General features: G+C 54.1%; 1 protein-coding gene across 2 annotated transcripts; it reads right to left on the minus strand.

Moving 5' to 3' along the window:
* Positions 1-194: 194 nt before the first annotated feature.
* On the minus strand, positions 195-15,201 carry Wdr81 (WD repeat domain 81). Of its 2 annotated transcripts, XM_006977387.4 has the most exons (10): positions 10,661-15,201; positions 9,821-9,928; positions 9,384-9,574; positions 9,060-9,250; positions 7,959-8,124; positions 7,717-7,882; positions 5,333-6,019; positions 4,428-4,573; positions 3,946-4,125; positions 195-1,334 (listed from the first exon to the last, which is right to left on the minus strand). In XM_006977387.4, exons 1-10 carry the CDS (start codon positions 14,304-14,306, stop codon positions 1,014-1,016), a joined length of 5,802 nt encoding a protein of 1,933 aa, XP_006977449.1. In that variant the 5' UTR covers positions 14,307-15,201; the 3' UTR covers positions 195-1,013. The 2 variants fall into 2 exon arrangements, with proteins under 2 accessions (XP_006977449.1, XP_015851664.1); XM_015996178.3 differs by lacking the exon at positions 195-1,334 and having other exon boundaries at positions 3,952-4,125; positions 4,420-4,573; positions 10,661-15,166.
* Positions 15,202-18,613: the final 3,412 nt, after the last annotated feature.

Below are 18,613 nucleotides of genomic sequence, written 5' to 3' on the forward strand. Positions count from 1 at the left end.
TTTGCTTTGGGCAGGAGGGTCATCCCAAGATTAAAATCAGTCTGAGCTACATGAGACCATCTCAAAAAAATCAAAGATAAGCCATAAGCCAGACATGGTGACACACACCAGTAACCCCAGCTCCTTGGAAGGCTGAGGCAGAACTGAGCCCAGCCTGGGTAAAACAAAACACAACACAGCCTCACTCAGCCCCATGGCTCTTCCAAAGAATTTATTGATCCTATTTACATGGATTGCAGACAGTGAGGAGGCAGCTGGGGGCATACCTCAGACCTCTTCTCTGCTCCAAATGGGGACTCAAGAGATGCCAGGATCTTCTCATCCCCTGGGAGGGACCTGAGATGCAGAGATGATTCCTGTTGCCCCTTCTCCCCAGGGGTGCTGGAGCCACGGGCTGCCTCCCTGGCTCAAGGCACAAACACTGTGGTTTAGGGTACCAAGGCAAGGCATGGATTCATTCCTGGACCAGCTGGGGCCAGAACCTCCTCTTCCCTGGCCCCACTCCCCCATTTGCCCCCTTTTCTGGTCCCATACTGGGAAGACCTGGCTGAGTGAATACTGAAACCCCACACCAAGCCCTTAAACTCCTAGGTCACGGCCAGCCCTCCTTAGGCTAGAGTCCAGGTACCATCAGTACCCCGGATAGGAGCAGTTTCCTATCCTCGGGAGATAGGACTAGGGAGAGCTTGGCTAAAAGAAGCTGGCTAATCTCCCTTCATGTCCTGGAGCTTCCCCGTCCCCATGTGAATCAGAAGGCAGAGTTGGGGAGCAACGGGGATCATAATGCTTTTCCCTGTTCCTCTTCTTGCTGGTTAGGAACAGCATCTCCCGAGTTTCATGAATGATGCGACTTCATGGCCTTGGAGATTCAGGAGCCGCATGATTCCAGATGGCAGGCCTTGTGGGTACCCAGAGCCTGGGGCTTGCTTAGAGGGAGCTGAGAGCTCAAGAATGAGCAGCTGGACCTAAGGGGTGCCATCTCACCCCTGCCCTCAGCCAACTCCTGCCTGGACCTAGGCCAGGAGGCGGATGATGCCATTGTCCGAGCCCAGCAGGAGGTGGCGTTTCGTGGGCAGCAAGGCCAGGCTAGTGAGTGTGCCACGGAAGTTCTCGGAACTGAGCTTGGTGGTGGCCTGAGAGGGTGGATCAAGCAGGGAACAGATGCCAATCTTGTTGGCTACAGTGCCAGTGACCACCTCGCTGCCGTACAGGTCGAAGGTGTGGATGGGGTCGGACGCTGACTTGTAGTGGTGAGTTGGCTTCTGCTCCAGCTCCTTCCAGACAGTCAGGGAGTGGTCGGAAGAGGAGCTGACCAGCGTGCTGCCCTCGATGGCCTGTAGAGTGTGGGAGCAGACAGACAGTTTCAGTAGTGGCCTGGGGATCCTGTCTACACATCAAACTTCACGACCATTCCAGAATGCCCTGAATGTCAGCACTCAGAGGGCAGATCTCTGTGAATTCAGATCAGCCTGGTCTACACAGTGATTTCCCTAGGTCAGCCAGGGTTGGGGAGATATACAGTGAGATCTCGTCTTCAAAAGAAAAATTAGGCCTGGCAGTGGTGGCGCACACCTTTAATCCCAGCACTCAGGAAGCAGAGGCAGGTGGATCTCTGTGAGTTCGAGGCCAGCCTAGGCTACAGAGTGAGTTCCAGGAAAGGCGCAAAGCTACACAGAAAAACCCTGTCTCAAAAAACCAAAAAAAAAAAAAAAAAAGAAAGAAAGAAAAATTAGATATGTTATTAACATAATCATCATTGTCTGGGCAAGATGATTGCCATGAATCGCACAAGCCCATAAGTCCAACACTGAGAATAAATTTGAAGCCAGCCTGGTCTACATAGCAAGCTCCAGGCCACCAGGGGGTTCAGGGTCAGACTTTATCTTAAAGCACAAATAAAACAAATTAACCAAAAAAAGGGAAAAACAAAAAAATTTTAATCATTACTCTCATTTAAGAACTGATGCTACTCCAAGACAGCCAGGACTATATAGAGAAACCCTGTTTAAAAAAAAAAAAAAAAAAAAGACGGGTTTGGGGATTTAGCTCAGTGGTAGATGGTTCTCAGCTGGGGGGTGGGGTTGGGGAGTATACGGGGCTGGAAAGATGACTTAGAAGTTGAAAGTACTTCCTAACTCTTGCAAATGACCTGGGTTCAACTCCCAGCGCCCACATGGTGGCTCCCAACCATCTGTAACTCCACATCTGTAACTCCAGTTCCACAGGATCTGACACCCGTCTGACTTCTGCTAGCTAGCACTGGATGAAGGTAGTGTTCACTTACACACAAGCACGCAAAACACTCCCATAAACCAAGTGATGGTGGTGCACACCTTTAATCCCAGCACTCTGGAGGCAGAGGCAGGCAGATCTCCGAGAGTTTGAGGCCAGCCTGGTCTACAGAGCAAGATCCATGATAGCCACAGCTACACAAGAAACTCTATCTCAAAAAAACTAAAAACAGGGCTGGAGAGATGGCTCAGAGGTTAAGAGCACTGACTGTTCTTCCAGAGGTCCTGAGTTCAATTCCCAGCAACCACTTGGTGGCTCACAACCATCTGTAATGAGATCTAGTGCCCTCTTCAGGCCTGCAGTCATACATGCTGTATACATGATAAATAAATAAATAAAACTTGAAAAAAAAAGACAAAAAAACAACTAAACAAATGAACAAACAAACAAAAACCCCACTTCTATATATAAAATAGCTGAGTGTGGTGGTGCAAAACTTTAATATCAGAACTCAGGAGGCAGAAGCAGGGGGATCTCTGTGAGTTTGAAGCCAGCCTAGTCTACATAGTGAATTCTCGGACAGCCAGGGCTATGTAGAGAGACTGCTTAACAGACAAACAAACAAACAAACAAACAAAAAAACAAATAAATAAATGTAAATCTTTTAAAAAAATAAAGAAAAAAATTCCAACAATTCTGTGCAGGCATTGTGCTACACACACACACCTGCATTACCGCATCTACCTAACAACCTGTGAGGTATATGCTGCCATTCTCCTCTTTTTACATTTATTTGTGTGTATGTGTGCTTGTGTGTGTGTGTATGTGTGCTTGTGTGTGTGTGTGTGTGCGTGCTTGTGTGTGTGTGTGCAATGCATAATCATGCATGTATGCCATATGAGGGCAGGTACCCACAGAGGCCATAAGGGTGTTGAATCCCCTAGAGCTGGAGTCACAGGCAGTTTGGAGCTACCCAATGCTTATGCTGAGAACAAGACTCGGATCTTCTGAAAGAGCACCTGGCGCCATCCTCATTTCACATGGGAAAACACTGAGGTCCAGAGAAGCCTCAAAGAGACCTGGAATTGACACAGGATGACCCCAGAGCCATCCTGACACTTTCTCAGAATGTCCCCGGGGCTCTGGACGGAGCTGAGGGCAGCCTACACTCCCCAGGAGCATGACCTTAGCCTCCATCCATGCTGGGGAGGGGAGTTCCAGGGGCTGGGAGAAATCCCCCCACAAGCAGCCCCAGAACTTCCTGAGCATTCCCTGAGGCCTGTGACTGAATATAGAAGGCGGGAACATGATGCCCACACCTGGGCCTGCTCCTGCCCCCATCAGGACAGCCCAGCAGGGGGCATGGACTCTGCTCAGTGGTCTCCAGGCAGTAAACAGCCTCCAGGCTGAGCTTTATTTAACCTGAACTGGGTCACGGACAGGGCGCGACCCCTGATCCTCCAAGCAAGGCAAATATGGACAAGGGTTACTCATTAGAACATCTCTGTGGAGCAGCAGGGTCAGGGCTAGCCCTGGTTCCTGGCCCTAGCCTGCCTCCTATGCAAGCTGGCTCCTGAGCTGGCCTGCGAGGGCCACCTTCCCTACCCATCGGATGTCCCTGAGTAGGTATAAGGGGTTATCAGCATAAGCCTGTCCTCGCTCGGGCCAGGCTCTAAGCAGAAGTGAAGGGAGGGACCTAAGGCAGGCAGTCACCTTGATCTGTAGAATGTCCCCCTCGTGGGCTGGCCAGCCTCGTAGAACCAGGCCCGTGCGGGTGTCCAGCAGCACCATGAAGCCCGAGGAGAAGCCAGCCACAACGCTCCGGCCACTGGGGCTGACCGCCAGGGCGCGAACAAGCCCAGGGTTCAGCCCTCCGCCCAGGCGAAACTCATGCTGCAGACAGAGGTAGACTATGCTCGAATGCCAGTCACACACACACACACACACACACACACACACCCGCACAATACTGCAGCCCACCCCACTGGAGCCCACAAAGCCGGGAGGCCTGACCCTCCCCCTCCCCCCATGGAGGGGAAGTCCCCGGACTCCAGTCCATCCCAGAGCCCCCCACCCCCCCACCCCCTCCAGGGCTGCCACTGCCGTGTTCCTGCTGGAGTCCTCTTGGAGTTTCTTCCCCCGACAGGCTCCTAGAGACCCCCAGCTAGAGTACAGGGAACTGCACACCTCCTGACCTGCAAGCCAGGCTTCCTGCAGTCCACAAAGCGCAAGGTGGAGTCCGAGCTGGCCATGGTGATGCTGGTGTGGGGGGCAGGCATGGCGGCCACAGCCGTCAGGGGCACCCGGCTATCTGAAGGTTCCACGGCGCGAAGGGTCTTCCCTGGAAAAGGGCACAGTACACTTGGGGACCCAGTGACTACCAAAGAGCCCTGGTTACTTCAAGCCCCCTGACTCACCCCACGCCTGCATCCCTTTCCCCAGTGACCCACAGAAAATGCAAACGAGCCGGGCGGTGGTGGCGCACGCCTTTAATCCCAGCACTCGGGAGGCAGAGCCAGGCGGATCTCTGTGAGTTCGAGGCCAGCCTGGGCTACCAAGTGAGCTCCAGGAAAGGCGCAAAGCTACACAGAGAAACCCTGTCTCGAAAAACCAAAAAAAAAAAAAAAAAAAAAAAAAAAAAGAAAATGCAAACGATTCCAGGGCACTCTCATATGCATTCATTGGCTTCCATAGCCATGCCAGGGTCCCACCCCCAAAGCAATCTCCCCTTCATACAGCATGCTCGAACCTGCTAGCACTGATGCTCCTCTATTCCCTCCGCCTCCTTTCACATTCCTCTTTACAGTGATGGCGGGTGAGGCTGAGCCAGCCCTAAGCACATCCTCTCCTAACCAAAGTGTTTGGATCCCCACAGGTGGAGAGCAGATGCTGCCAGCAGCAGAGCAGCTGGAGGGTAAGTTGGGGGAGCGGATTCAAACTCAGGTCCCACCGTCTCTAATCCCTAACTGTGCTCCCACCTCACTCAATCTTCCCCCTCAAATTACGCCCTTATACACTTCCCACTAGGGTCCCATTCCCAGCGGCCTGGCTCAGGCACAGTAAAGCAGCCACAGAAGAGGCCTCACCTGGGCCCGCTCACCTGTGAAGGGGTCCCAGACGTGCACGGTCCCATCACAGCTCACCACATGCTGCGGTGCCTCAAGCTGGCCCACGTAGAAGACACTCTTGCGGTGCTGGGCGTAGGTGAGGCGGGGGGCTGTCTCACTGGTCCCATCCCCATAGTTGTACAGTGGCCAGAGGCGCACGGTCCGGTCCTTGCTGCCACTCAGAAAGAAGTCCTCGCTGCTCAGGGCAGCCACACATTTGACAGCCCCTGTGTGGCCTAGAAAGCTCTGCAGGCGGATCTGGTGAAAGTGGAAGTGGGCGTCCTGCTGGTTCACACCAATCTCGTATTGCCAGTACGCCAGCCAGTTCCCGCTCAGCCCGTGGGCGCTCCGGGGCAGCTCCCGCTTCAGGGCGTTATCTTCGCTCCTGGTGCCGAGGCCTCCGCCACCCACTCCAGAGATGGGGCCCAGGGGCCCAGGACTCTCAGGTTGAGAGTCAGGGATCTGGATGCGATTTCCAACCAGGACACTCCCAAAGGTCCCCGAGTGGCCATCGTCCTGGAGACAGCTCCCGCTCTGGGGGTCCCATTCAGGGCCGGCACTAGGCACACTGGGCTCCATGCTGGCTGGGTTTCGAGCGCTCGGGCTGATGCTTTCCAGATACAATCCTGCCAGCTCCCCGACCAACTCGTGGTTGGGGATGATCTTCCGGATGATGTCACCTGCATGGGAGTGGGAAAGATCCCAAGATCAGGGAAGATGACAGGCGGCTGCTACCACCTAAGGGAGCAGGGCTTAAGGTACTGACTAGGCTACTCTGGGCAATTACGTCCTTGTCTTTGAGCCTCAGTTTCCTCCCCCCGAAAAACAGTTTCCTTTATCGATACACAGACATAGGCGCTGTCTCTCTAGAGACAGACACATATGCCAGGCACCATACTGGCAACAAACACAGAATGACTAAGACAGATGTGTCCTGCCTCTTGGAGCTTAGGATTCTGTGGGAACAATAGCATATACAACGGCAAGGCGCATCCTATTCAGAGTGAAACCCAGTACAGCACCCATCCCATAAGGAAGGCCACAAAAATGGCAGGCTGTCCATTCCTTTGGAGACCATCGTATTCCCCAAGTCCCCAGACTTGTATGGCCCAGCATGGCAGTGCACACCTTTAACCCCAGCACTCGGGAGGCAGGGGCAGGTGGATCTCTGTAAGTTTGAGGCCAGCCTGGTCTACAGAGAGAGTTCCAGGACAGCCAGAGCTACACAGAGAAACCTTGTCTCAAAAAACCAAAAAAATAAAAAATAAAATAAAATGAAAAATAAAAAAACCAATAACAACAAAAAAGCAGGCTGAACCAAGCCATGAGGAACAAGGAGCAAGTCAGTGTTCTTCCACGGCTCCCGCTTCAGCTCCTGCCTCAAGTCCCTGCCCTGACTTCCCCCAGTGACAGCATGTGACCCTGAGAGCTGTAAGAGGAAATAAACCCTCTCCTCCCCAAGTTGCTTTTGGTTGTCATGTTCTATCATGATGTTCAACAGAAACGCTAACTAGGCTGGGTGGTGGTGGTGGCGGTGGTGGTGGCGGCGGCGGCGGCGGCGGTGGCGGCAGCGGCGCATGCCTTTAATCCCAGTACTCAGGAGGCAGAGCCAGGCAGATCTCTGTGAGTTCGAGGCCAGTCAGAGTGAGTTACAGGACAGCCAGGGCTACACACAGAGAAACCCTGCCTAGGGCTACACACAGAGAAACCCTGCCTCGAACAATCAAAAAAAAACCCAGAACAAACAAATAACCTAACTAAGATCATCACCATGGAAACTGGGGTCTGAGGCCCAATCAGTTTGGTCTGATTCTGAAAGCACTGTGCTTAAAATCTACTGTGAGCTGGTGTGTGTGTGTGTGTGTGTGTGTGTGCGTGTGTGTGCATGCCTGTAATTCCAGCACACAGGAGGTAGATGCAGAGGCAGGGGGATGGAAAATATGAGGCTATGCAGTAAGAGTCCGTCTTTAAAAAATAAAAACAAGAGCTAGAGATGACTCATCAGGCAGAGGGCCCTGCCGCCGAGACTCAGCACCTGAGTTCAATCCACAGAACCACAGTGGAAGGAGAAAACCAACTCCTAACTTTTTTCTCTCACTTCCACACATGCCAGGGCATGCGTGCACCCACGCTCACACACATCATATACACACACAAAATCAAGAACCATGAGTGTTGGCACATGCCTATAATGTCAGCAGTGGACAGGTAAGAGCAGAAGAATCCAGAGTTAAGGGTCAGCCTGGGCTAAATGAAACACTGTGTCCAAAAAGAAAAAAAAGAACCCACTGCTGACTCTGGAAGTGAGAGCATCGGGCCCGCCCCAGGGAAGCGATGTGGTCACCAACGCTGTGCAAAGGAACGTGACGGGCAATACCCAACAGGCAGGAGAAGGGCACGTAGATCGTGTACGCCATTTCCAGGGTGAACACCTTCTGCAGCTCTTCCATCAGGGTGGGGTCCACTGGCCGTCGATGCCCATCAGAGAAGGTGGCCTCTGGCAGCTGGCCCTCAGTACAGCCCTTAGGATCCAGCTGCAGCTCCTGCAGGCGGGAAGCCCGGGGAGTCAGCGAGTCCACAGCCCTGGCCTGGCCTGCCCAGCCCAGACACCCTGCCTACCTGCTGCCGGAGCTCATGCACGTGAGAGAAGACTTGGAAGAAGGTGGCCACAGGCTCGCTCAGGTGCTGCTGCACCATCTCCTGCCCGATGCGCAGGCAGATGAGGGCGATGAGACTAACGGTCTTCACGCACAGGACAGTCCGGGCCTGGGCCCCACTTGGGAACCTAGAAACAGAGCTCGTGAGTTCCAAGCCCTTCCCTGAAGGACTTGACCAGTCCACCAAGAATTTCAAACAAAAGGAGCTGTGAGGCTGACCAGTTCACACCAGATAAGGAAATGGAGGCACAGGAAAACAGTGTGGCTTCCCGGGGTTAGAGTCAGGATAGAACGTGGAACTTCCTTTTTTTAAAAATGTGTATGGGTGTTTTTCCTGCATGTGTCTGTTCCGATGCATGCGGTGCCCACTGAGACCAGACGAGGGCATCAGATCCCTGGAACTGGAGTTACAGATGGTTGTGAGCCACCACATGGGTGCTGGGAATCTAACCTGGGTCCCCTGGAAGAGCAGCCAGTGCTCTTAAACCCTGAGCCATTTCTCCAGCTCCTATTTTTGTTTTTCTAAGGTGCTGGAGCGCAAATGTAGCATTTCCTGCAGGCTGGGAAAGAGTCCTTTCACCAAGCCCCACCAACAACCCAGAGCCAGGACTCTTTCCTTTTCTTTTTTTCTTTTTTTTTTTTTGGTTTTTCAAGACAAGGTTTCTCTGTGTAGCTTTGCGCCTTTTCCTGGAACTCACTTGGTAGCCCAGGCTGGCCTCGAACTCACAGAGATCCGCCTGCCTCTGCCTCCCGGGTGCTGGGATTAAAGGCGTGCGCCACCACTGCCCGGCTCTTTTTTTTTTTTTTTTTTTTTTTTTAAGACAGAGTCTCACTATGTAGCCTTAGCTAGCCTAGAGCTCTCACTATGTAGACCAGGCTGGCCTCAAACTCACAGAAATTTCCCCTCCTCTGGGTGCTGGAATTGATGGCCTGTGCCACCACACACAGGACTGGAACCACAACTCTTATCACCAAGACCACTATTATCTCCTTTCCCCTGAGCTTCCCAGCTCCTCCTGGGGACCCCTCGGCCAGGTGGCTCTCCCATGGAGCAGGGGCCTACCCTGTGACAAGGGATGTGAGGAAGCTCAGCACAGGCAGCAAGACCTCATGGCTGATGCGGGGCAGAATGTCCATGAGGGTGGTGTCGGAGAGGTACACGATGATCTTCTGGGTCAGCGTCACCGCCGCTAGCAGCCCTGCCTCCTTGCGGCTGTTCAGTCGGCTGGGGCTTGAGCTGTTCCCTGGGGCCACCTGGGAATAAATAAAAAAATAAATAAATGAGGGCCAGGCCATCCCACAGACCTCCTGGGACCCCAGAGGTTGGGGGTCAGTCCCTTGGGGCCTTAGCCTCCCCCACCCCAGGCCTGCTGAACCAGCAACTGACCAGGTAGCTGATGTAGGGCAGGTACTGGTAGGTAAGAACAGGCTCTCCATACAGGTGGGCGATGTGGAGGAGACAGCTGAGCACAGGCCCCGACACGATGTCCCCGAGCACCGGCCTCTTCTGGTAGATGTTGCCCGCACTCAGAGGGGGGCTCTCCTCACTGCTGACAGTGAACTGCTGCCGGGTGGGGCCTGCCAAGGAAGGGCTTTGAGAAGCTGGTGGAGGGCAGGAGGGAAGTCGGCCTTCTCAGACTGTGGGGCAACGGCTATTCATTCTAGACTGGGATCGCCCCCTCTCCCAACCCAAGAAAAGCAGCAGCTTACAGGACCTGCCCCGGAAGCGATATGAAGTTAGGGGAAGGAATCCCCTGGAGAGGGCTAAGGATGGGCAGAAGCCTGGGAGGAAATCTGGTCTCCGGCACTAACCACGGGCCTTACCCACATAACAAGACGTCAGCAGGCGCAGCAGGTTCCGGGCCACATGGCGAGAGGCCACTGTGGGACCGAGCTTGGCGGAGAGCCAGCGGACCATCTTGCAGGCCGTATCTGCAGGGCAGGAGCACACTCTGAGCGAGATAACTCGCTCAACACCCTTCCCACCCCACCGGCTACAGCACAGCCCGCCCAGCCAACTCTGGCAGGAGCTCTGCTAGGGAGCCTGACCACACTGGGCCCATCCACTGAGCCATGGTAAAGGCTGACCTATGGGAAAATGGCTTGTCAGGAGAGACCTGCAGGAAGGTCGTCCTTACGGCAATGTTCCCAAGTCCCTGAATATAGGCTGGCCCCTGGGTGCCACTCCTCTGGCCTCTCCTCAGTAAACCTTTCTGGCCTGTCACTGCCTCTGATGGAACTCTGAGAGCCTCGAGGTCTTGCACACAGGCTATTCCCTCTGTCTGGAATACTCTTCCCGTTTCACACCTAGTATTGCCAGTTCCCATTCAATTTTACACCTCAACCATTGCTTGCTTTTACTTCTTAATTACTTTTCTGGTGCTAGAGATAAGCACCCAGGGCCTCACGCATACTAGGCAAGTGCTCCACCACTAAGCTCCACCCCTAGCCCAACGTGTCTCTTCTAAAGATGCCTTCCCTGACGTCTGAAAGCTAAATCTAAGCCCCCCTTTCCACTCACACATTACACTGTATCACAGACCATTTGACCTCGGGTGTAAGCTCCGTCTGTGCTACCATGGGATGGGGCGGACCCATGCGCGGCACAGGAAACACTAAAATGGGGAGTGGCTGACCCACATCTCCCAGGCCCCAAGGACTCACCAAGGAGGATCTTCTGCTCTTTGCCTTCCGTCTGCTCTGTCAAGGGCTCCTCTTCCTCTTCTCTGTCTCTCCCGTCATCAGGAGCCACGACGGTCTCCATGGACAGCATTGTGTCAGACAGAGCGAGCTCAGATGTCCCCGTGACTTCATCCGTCTCCTCCTCCTCCTCCTCCAAGATCACACAGCCTTCCTCCTCCTCCTCCTCTTCGGAGCCCTCACTTTGCTTCAAGTCCTGGCTGCTGTCACCTGACTTGAGGCTGTTCTTGTCCACAGGGGCGCCCCCATCCTCCCCACCCCGCTCCTCGCCCTGTGAGGCCTCACTGGCACTGCTCTTGTCACTCAGCTGGCCCAGGCTCATGGCCTCCGCCTCCTGGGGCTGTGGAGATTCGGCCACATAAAGTCCAGACTGGAAATCCTCTGTGTCCGGCAGGTCGGCTTGGTCGTGGAAGCTGACGCCTGACCTGTAATCTGGGAGTCCCAGGCCTGAGGAAGCAGCAGGCTCCCCATCCATCTGAATCTCCTCCCCGAAGGCACAGGAGCCAGGCCTGGACCCTGGGAGCTCGCTTTCCTCATCCTCAGTGGTTCCAACCAGGCCTTTGCTCTCCTCCTGGGAGGCCTCCACCCCAGCTAGTACCTGAAGGACATGGGGCAGCAGGTGGATGAGGAAGGCTTGCAAGCCCAACCTCACCACCAACTGGGCCACAAAACAGTCGGTGTACAGGTAGAAGCGGCCATGCAGCCGGCAAGGGCTCTCGTAGGCACCGATGAGGGGCTTCAGGAGGTACTTATTGGCATTCTTGGGGCCCAGGGCCTTGGCGACGGGTTCAAACAGGTACCAGGCCGTATACACAGCCGTGTGCTCCTCAGACATGAGGGACAGCACGAAAGGCAGCAAGATCTCCAGGCCCTCAGGAGTGATGTCAGTCAGCACTGCACCCAGTTGCTGCCACAGAGCAAACACCAGCTCCCGTCCCTGGGCCTCATCCTCCACACGCCTCGCCTGATACAACAGAATGAACCTGTGCAGTGCTGGGAAGTACGGAGGGAAGGGGACCACGGAGCTGAAGGGGCTGAGGAGCTGGGCTGGGCTGGGGGGAGGCAACCCCTGGGAAACAGGCCTGTACTCAAACAGTGGGTCCAGCTTGCCCTTCTTCACCACCACGGGACTTCTGGGTCCACTCAGCTGCAGAAGTGTGTCCAGCACCGGCTGCAGAGACACGGGGATGTCCTTGGAGTGGCGTGTGCAGAGAGCCCGAACAGCCTCAAACCGTACCCACAGAGGCGCATCAGGCTGCAACGTCCGGACCCTGGTGGCAAACACCATTTCAGCCAACAGCACACCCAGCACCTGCATGTCTCGATGGAAGAGGCTCTGTAGGCGCACGGGTGGCTGGACCTGAGGCTGTTGGGGTACCTCCAGCTGGCTCCCCAGGCCTTTAGCCAGGAAGTTCCCCATTTTCTCCAGCTCCTCCAAGGCCTGGATGGGATTGAAGCCTTCAGGAAGAACAATCTTCCCCTCTTCGCCCTCTCCAGGGTCCAACCCAGCAGCTCTGCTTCGGCGGCCTGGTCGAGAGCCTGAGGTGGCTGAGAAAGACAACAGGCCAGGTGAGGCCTGGCTGGAGGAAGAGCCCAACTGGTCACCTGCCTTCCCGGGGAGGGAGATAGAATCCAGAGCTTCCGTAGCCTGTTCTAAGTCATCTTCCCCTGTCATGGGCCTATCTCTAGTCCAGCCTGTCTCACAAGGAGCGGCCTCTACAACAAGCCTGCCCACCCCATTGATAAGTTGTCCTGGAATGTCTTCCTGGCCTGTGGCCTCCTGAATGGGCTGGACCAGGAGCCGGGGGATGTGTGGAGGCTCAGGCGTCAGGGTAGGAGCCCCCGCCAGGCGCTGGGGATGTGGCTGATCAAAGAGCTGTACTACGCCGTAGCTGGTCAGGTGGGTGTGGGCATCCACCAGGTGCAGACACACGTTCTTCTCCTTCACCGCCTCTTTGCCCTGGAGTTTGTAGCCGAAGGTCAGGTCAATCCAATGATGCAGGTCTTGGGATACCTCCCAGCTTTCCAGCAGGGCTCTATGGGCAGCCACAAACTCCTGGCTAGAACTGCACCAGGCTGGCACATCCAGGTCAGGCATGTCAGGGTGGATGGAGCAAAAGATAGAGGGGTCCGTGTAGAATTCAGGGATGCACTCATCAGGTGTCCAGGTCTGCATGCGCTCCATGGAGGCAGGATACTCATGGGGCTCCCACTGTGCTCGGACATGTCCGCAGAGTACGGAGCGGGGTGTGCGCCGAGCCTTGTAGACGTAGTACGTGATGTCAGAGAGGACGTCAGAGATGTGGTGAGGAACGTGAGGTGGCTCCCCACCCCCCGCACCCCCTGCTACAAAGGCCTGCCGGGTCATCTCATAGGTGAAGTCCAACTGCTTATCTCCCTTGTTGAGTCGGAACTTGGATTTACGCAGGTCTCGGAAGCGCCCATAGGGCGTGGTGAAGTCCACCACCCAGGGCAGCACTGGGTGATAGTTGGGATCCCCCTGGCGTCGGCCTGCCAACCGATTCAGCTGCATGAGGTAGTGGAAGTTGCTGATGCGGCCATGGACCCAGTCTAGAACAAGGCCCTTGAGTTCCTTCTGGCAGGTGGAACACGCAGGTCTCCCCGCCTCCGCTTTTTCAGATTTCACACCTGTCCCATTTTTCTCTACAGAGACCTCCTGGTTCTCATCCTCAGAAGGCATCTCATAAGCACTCAGGTCCAGCCGGAGCTCACTGCAAAGCTTCTCATCCACAGCAATGTGGTGCAAAGACAGGGCCCCGCAGGCCAGCCCTTGGCGGTGACAGGCATCCATGGCTCTGAGGACACGGAAGAGAATGAAAAGCACCTTGGCTTGGCTGTTGGTCAGCTTGGCAGGGCTGAAGGTAACTACATCGTGCAGGGAGAACTGAACATAAGGGTGTACCACATACAGCATCTCTGGCGACTCCAGCAGGGCCTCGGCTCGCAAAAGGCTGGGGCAGGCAGGGCTGCCCCGAGACGGGCCGTCTCTGACATTTGATGAACACTGGATGGATTCACCCACTGGCAGGAAGGCGCATCCGTAGACCCTCTGTAGAGCCTCTCTTATAGAGTCTAGAGCGGGTACAGAAGAGGGGGCAGTGCTATGGCTATAGGGCTGCCCGTAAGTGTGGTATGCATGGCGCCACAGGTTCCGGTAATTCTGGGCAGCCACCTCCTGCATGAAACGAGTGAGAGTCTCAGGGCTACAGGACCCCTCCTCAAAGGGCAGGACTCCGCCCAGCGGGTAGGACAGTCTCCGTTTCCGCAGCCCGTGCACCTCCACTCGCGTCCAGCCCGCGGGCAGCCTCTGTACCGAGCGTTGCAGTAGAGTCCTGACTTCCGCTTCACCCAAGCCCTCGGCCCGGGGGCAGGGTCCCAGCCGGCGCTCGCGGAGACTAGCCAGCCAACGCGCGGGCACTAGGGCCACCACGTGGGTGCCCCCCGGCGCCGGGGCCAGCTGCCGGGCATCGATATTCAGGTCTCGCTCCACGCTCCGGAGCAGCTCCTCCATGTCGGGTCCCGAGGATGGAGACCAGCCCTCGGATCCTGCTGTAAGAACCACTTTCCGCCCTCTGCTCCCCTGGGCCATCTGGTCCTGGCCCCCTGGGGGCAGCGCGAGGCTGAGCCTGGCCCCGGCCCTCCTCGCAGTAGCTTCCGGGGTGCCAGGCCGGGAAGGTTGGGAGAGGCAAGGAGCGAGGGCTGGCGTGCAGGTGACGGGGCGAAGCAGCGACAAAGGAGAGGAGGCCTGAGGATTCTCTTACCCCTCTGCAGGGTCCTGCGCTCCCCGGGGCGCAGCGGGGCGGGGAGCGCGGAGCACCAGAGCTGAGCGCCACCGTGACGGGTCAGCTGATCCGGGTCATGTGATCTCCCAGACACGGAAACAACCGCACGTGTCTCTAAAGGGCCCGGGGAGACCCCGCCTCCGGCTTCTGCCCCCACCCTTGCGAACGAATCAAGACATCATATCTTCTGCTGCTCCTTTGGGGCTTCGTCCCAGCCTCGCTTGGTTATGGAACCACCCTGGCAATCCACCCGCTCTCAGGTGCAGAGGAAGACCATCCTGAACAGGGCACCGGACCTCTCTCCCCTTTCTGATTTCTCCTGCAGGTTCTGAGACAGGGATCTAGCGAGGCTCATCTTGGAAATGCTAGCCTTTCAGCCAAGTGTCAGCAGCAGAACCAGACCTTTTGACATGCACCCTCTCAGCGTTCCCATGCTACTCAGCGAAACAAGGAGTTTAATTTTCCAATTACTTGATTAGTAATTGGGAAATTAACTTACTTGGTTAGTAACTTGCCCACTTGGCCCTCACAACGTTCTGGGAAGTAGGGAAGTGGCCCCGGCACAGAGGCAGAACGTTCTCCTGAGACTTCCTGTTGAAAATGTAGATGGCACAGAACCAGCTAGCGTGGTCACAGCCTTGCAGGTGCTACTATGGCTCCAGGCAGGGTTCTGCACAGAACAAGGAACAGAAACCAGAGAGTCTGTGCTCAAACTGTGGGTCTCCCTCCAAAGGTCTTCGTTCTGGCTCATGTACAGGCCAGGCCAGCAATAAAACCACTTTGTGTGCTCTGGCGTGTGTGTGTGTGTGTGTGTGTGTGTGTGTGTGTGTGTGTGTGTGTGTGCAGGCCAGCAATAAAACCACTTTGTGTGCTCTGGCGTGTATGTGTGTGTGTGTGTGTGTGTGTGTGTGTGTGTGTGTGTGTTGAGTCTCCTAAGAGTTTGGTGCTGAGATTCAGGCCTTTAAAAGCACTTAAACCGGGCAGTGTCTGACACCCTCTTCCGGCTTCCACAAGCACCCACACACCCACACATATACACATATATAAAAATAAATGGGTTTTAAAAATTAAAATCCAGCCGGGCAGCAGTGGTGCATGTCTTTAACCCCAGCACCCTGGAGGCAGAGCCAGGCGGATCTCTGTGAGTTCGAGACCAGCCTGGTCTACAGAGCGGGATCCAAGACAGTCACCAAAACTGCACAGTTCGGTTTGTCTCGAAAAACCAAAAAAAAATTAAAATTAAAAAAAATTAAAATCCAGTTGTGATGGCACACACTTTTAATCCTGGCATTTGAGAGGCAGGGGCAGGCAGATTTCTCTGAGTTCAAGGCCAGTTCAGTGTACAGAGTGAGAGACCAGCAAAGGCTACATAGTGAGACCCTGTCTCAAAATAAATAAGACAGATCAGGCAGAGGATCGTTGTAAGTTCAAAGCCAATGTAGTTGAGTAAAGACTTCTAGGCCACCCAGGGTTATACAAGACCCAACTCGAAAAAGAAAGGGGGAGAGAAGAAGGAGAAAAAGGAGAAAGACTGCCCAAAGAAAAGACGCCAGTGGTTTAGATATGATAGATTCCATCTGTTCCTTCTTCAGGGGCTGCTGGAAACCCCAGATGTGCTTGATCACATGACCTTATATGTAGTAACTTCCCATTTGTGGAGTGCTTACCAGGAGTTAGCCACCTGCCAAAAGCTTTACATATCTCATTTCATTTCCTCTCCCTCTCTCTCTTTCTGGTGTGTTTGTTGTTTTTACTGTGTGTGAGAGTGCATGTGTGTGAGTGAGCAGCTGCACGTGTGCCTAAGTACACATGTGGGGGTCAGAGAACAACTGGAAAGTCGGTTCTTTCCTTACACCATGGGATCAGGGACTCAAGCTCAGATCATCAGGCTTATGCAGCAAACTCTTTTGCCTGATGGACCATTTCACCAACTCAAGTTTGGGGAACCTTGCCGGGCAGTTATGGTGCACACCTTTAATCCCAGCACTTGGGAGGCAGAGCCAGGTGGATCTCTGTGAGTTCGAGGCCAGCCTGGTCCCAGGACAGGCTCTAAAGCTACAGAGAAACTCTGTCTTGAAAAATACAAACAAAAACAAAAAACAAAAAGCAAGAGCTACTTTCATACCCAGTTTAGGATGAAGAAGCTAACCAGTTCCTGCTGTCAGGACTTCCTTACCATGAGAGACTTGAACTGTGTCTCGTATCCCTAAACTGCTATGTAGATGAAGATGACCTCGGACTTCAGACTCTCCAGCCTTCTCCCGTCAAGTGCTGGGATCACAGTTATTCACAGATGGAGCATCATGGCTTTATCAATGACTTGAGGCTGGCCTCAAACTTACAGGAATCCTCCTGCCTCTGCTTCCTGAGTGCTGGGGTCTAAGGTATGTGCCATCATTCCTGGCTAAACTCTCCTTCTGGAGCTGCCTTTGGTCTTGGTGCCCCATCGCAACAACAGAGAAGAAAATATCGCAGATGAGCTGTCCTCAAGGATGAGATGAGACTCAGGAAAAGGGATGTTTAGTCAGCCTGCTGGGCCAACCATCCCTATGACCTGATTGGCTTGTGAGGATCTCAGACTATGCACAAATGATAATGGCTCTCATTCTAAAAGGGCCCTGAGGTGAACCGTCAAGAGATTAGTTGGTATTTGTTCTACAAATGACTGAAGAAGATTAGTATGACTTAGTGTGTGGATTTTCAAACATCATACAGACTAAGGCAGGGCCACTCTGGCTGTATCTTACCTGCCTCTTGAGGGCTCTGATGCAACTCGGTAAGCATTCAGGGAGAGAGCCACACTAGACACACGGGACAATCCATAAATCACTGCAGCAGGACAAGCCCTGGAACCCGCACTGGATCTGCTTAAGTTACTTCCATGCATCATTTTACGCAGCTGTAAAGTGCAGTTAAGGGCTGGGCAGATGGCTCAGTGGTTAAGAGGGCTCTTCAGAGGACCACGGTTCAATTCCCAGCACCACATAACTAACAACTTGTCTGTAGCTCCAGTTCCAAGGGGATATGACGCCCTCTTCTGGCCTCCATGGGCACTGCACACATGTGGTGCACAGAGAAACATGCAAGCAAAACACCCATTCACATAAAATAAAAATGTCTTTTTTAGGAAGTCTAAAAATAAAATGAAGTTAATGGGGAAAAGTGATAAGTTTTAGGCCTCCTGAAGGCCTCTCCACTGACGCAGCAAACGGAATCAGACCGAATTGGAAAGCCCAGGTTTAATGGGTAAAGTGTTCAGGGTGATTCCCCGCCCTTGCAGAGAGGAGGGGGACACACGGGACACGACACGACACCGACTACACAAGACCGAGAGAAGAAGAACCATGTGTCTGTTTTCGGGGATGCTGCTTATATACCCTGTGGAAGTGGCCTGTAGCCTCTCTGGGGGAGGAGCTGTGTTTGGCAGGCTTTGAAGGGGTGGTGTTAGGGAAGGATATGGGGAGGGGAGTTGAGGTGGATCTTCCACCAGACTCCTTCCAAACAGTAAGTTTTGTTTCACTTCAGTCAATGTTAGGGACTAGAGAGATGGCTTCCTGGTTGCTTGTTACTCTTACAGAGGACGTGGGTTTGGTTCCTGGCCCCCACACTGGCTGGCTCACAGCCATCTGGAACTCTACTTTCAGGGGGTCTGGCACCTCCCCTGGCCTCTGTGGGCTCCAGGGACTCACAGGGTGCACGCATACATATGCAATCAAAATATTCACAAACATTAAAAAAGAAAAGCAAGAGCCAGGCATAGTGGTGCTTGCCTTTAATCCAACACTACAGAGGCAGAGGCAGGAGAATCTCTGTGAGTTCCATGCCAGCCTGGTCTATGAAGAAGGTTCCAGGCTAGCCTGGGTGACATAATGAGAACTTGTCTCAGAGAGAGAGAGAGAGAATATGCAGGCAAGTGAGCTTATATTCTCTTTTAATTAATTAAACTAGTATTCCTGTACTTGGACATTATTGTTTTTCAGTTGAGAAACAAGATGGCCCATGGGAATTCTCTATCTTCAGGTTAGATATGAGAACCTGAAACCAAAGGACAGGAGATTTTTGTTTGTCCATTTGCTTTTTGAAGCACCCCCCCCCCATACACACCTTGGAAGTA

This window comes from Peromyscus maniculatus, chromosome 8 (assembly GCF_049852395.1).
Source record: "Peromyscus maniculatus bairdii isolate BWxNUB_F1_BW_parent chromosome 8, HU_Pman_BW_mat_3.1, whole genome shotgun sequence".
Classification (NCBI taxonomy): Eukaryota; Metazoa; Chordata; class Mammalia; order Rodentia; family Cricetidae; genus Peromyscus; species Peromyscus maniculatus.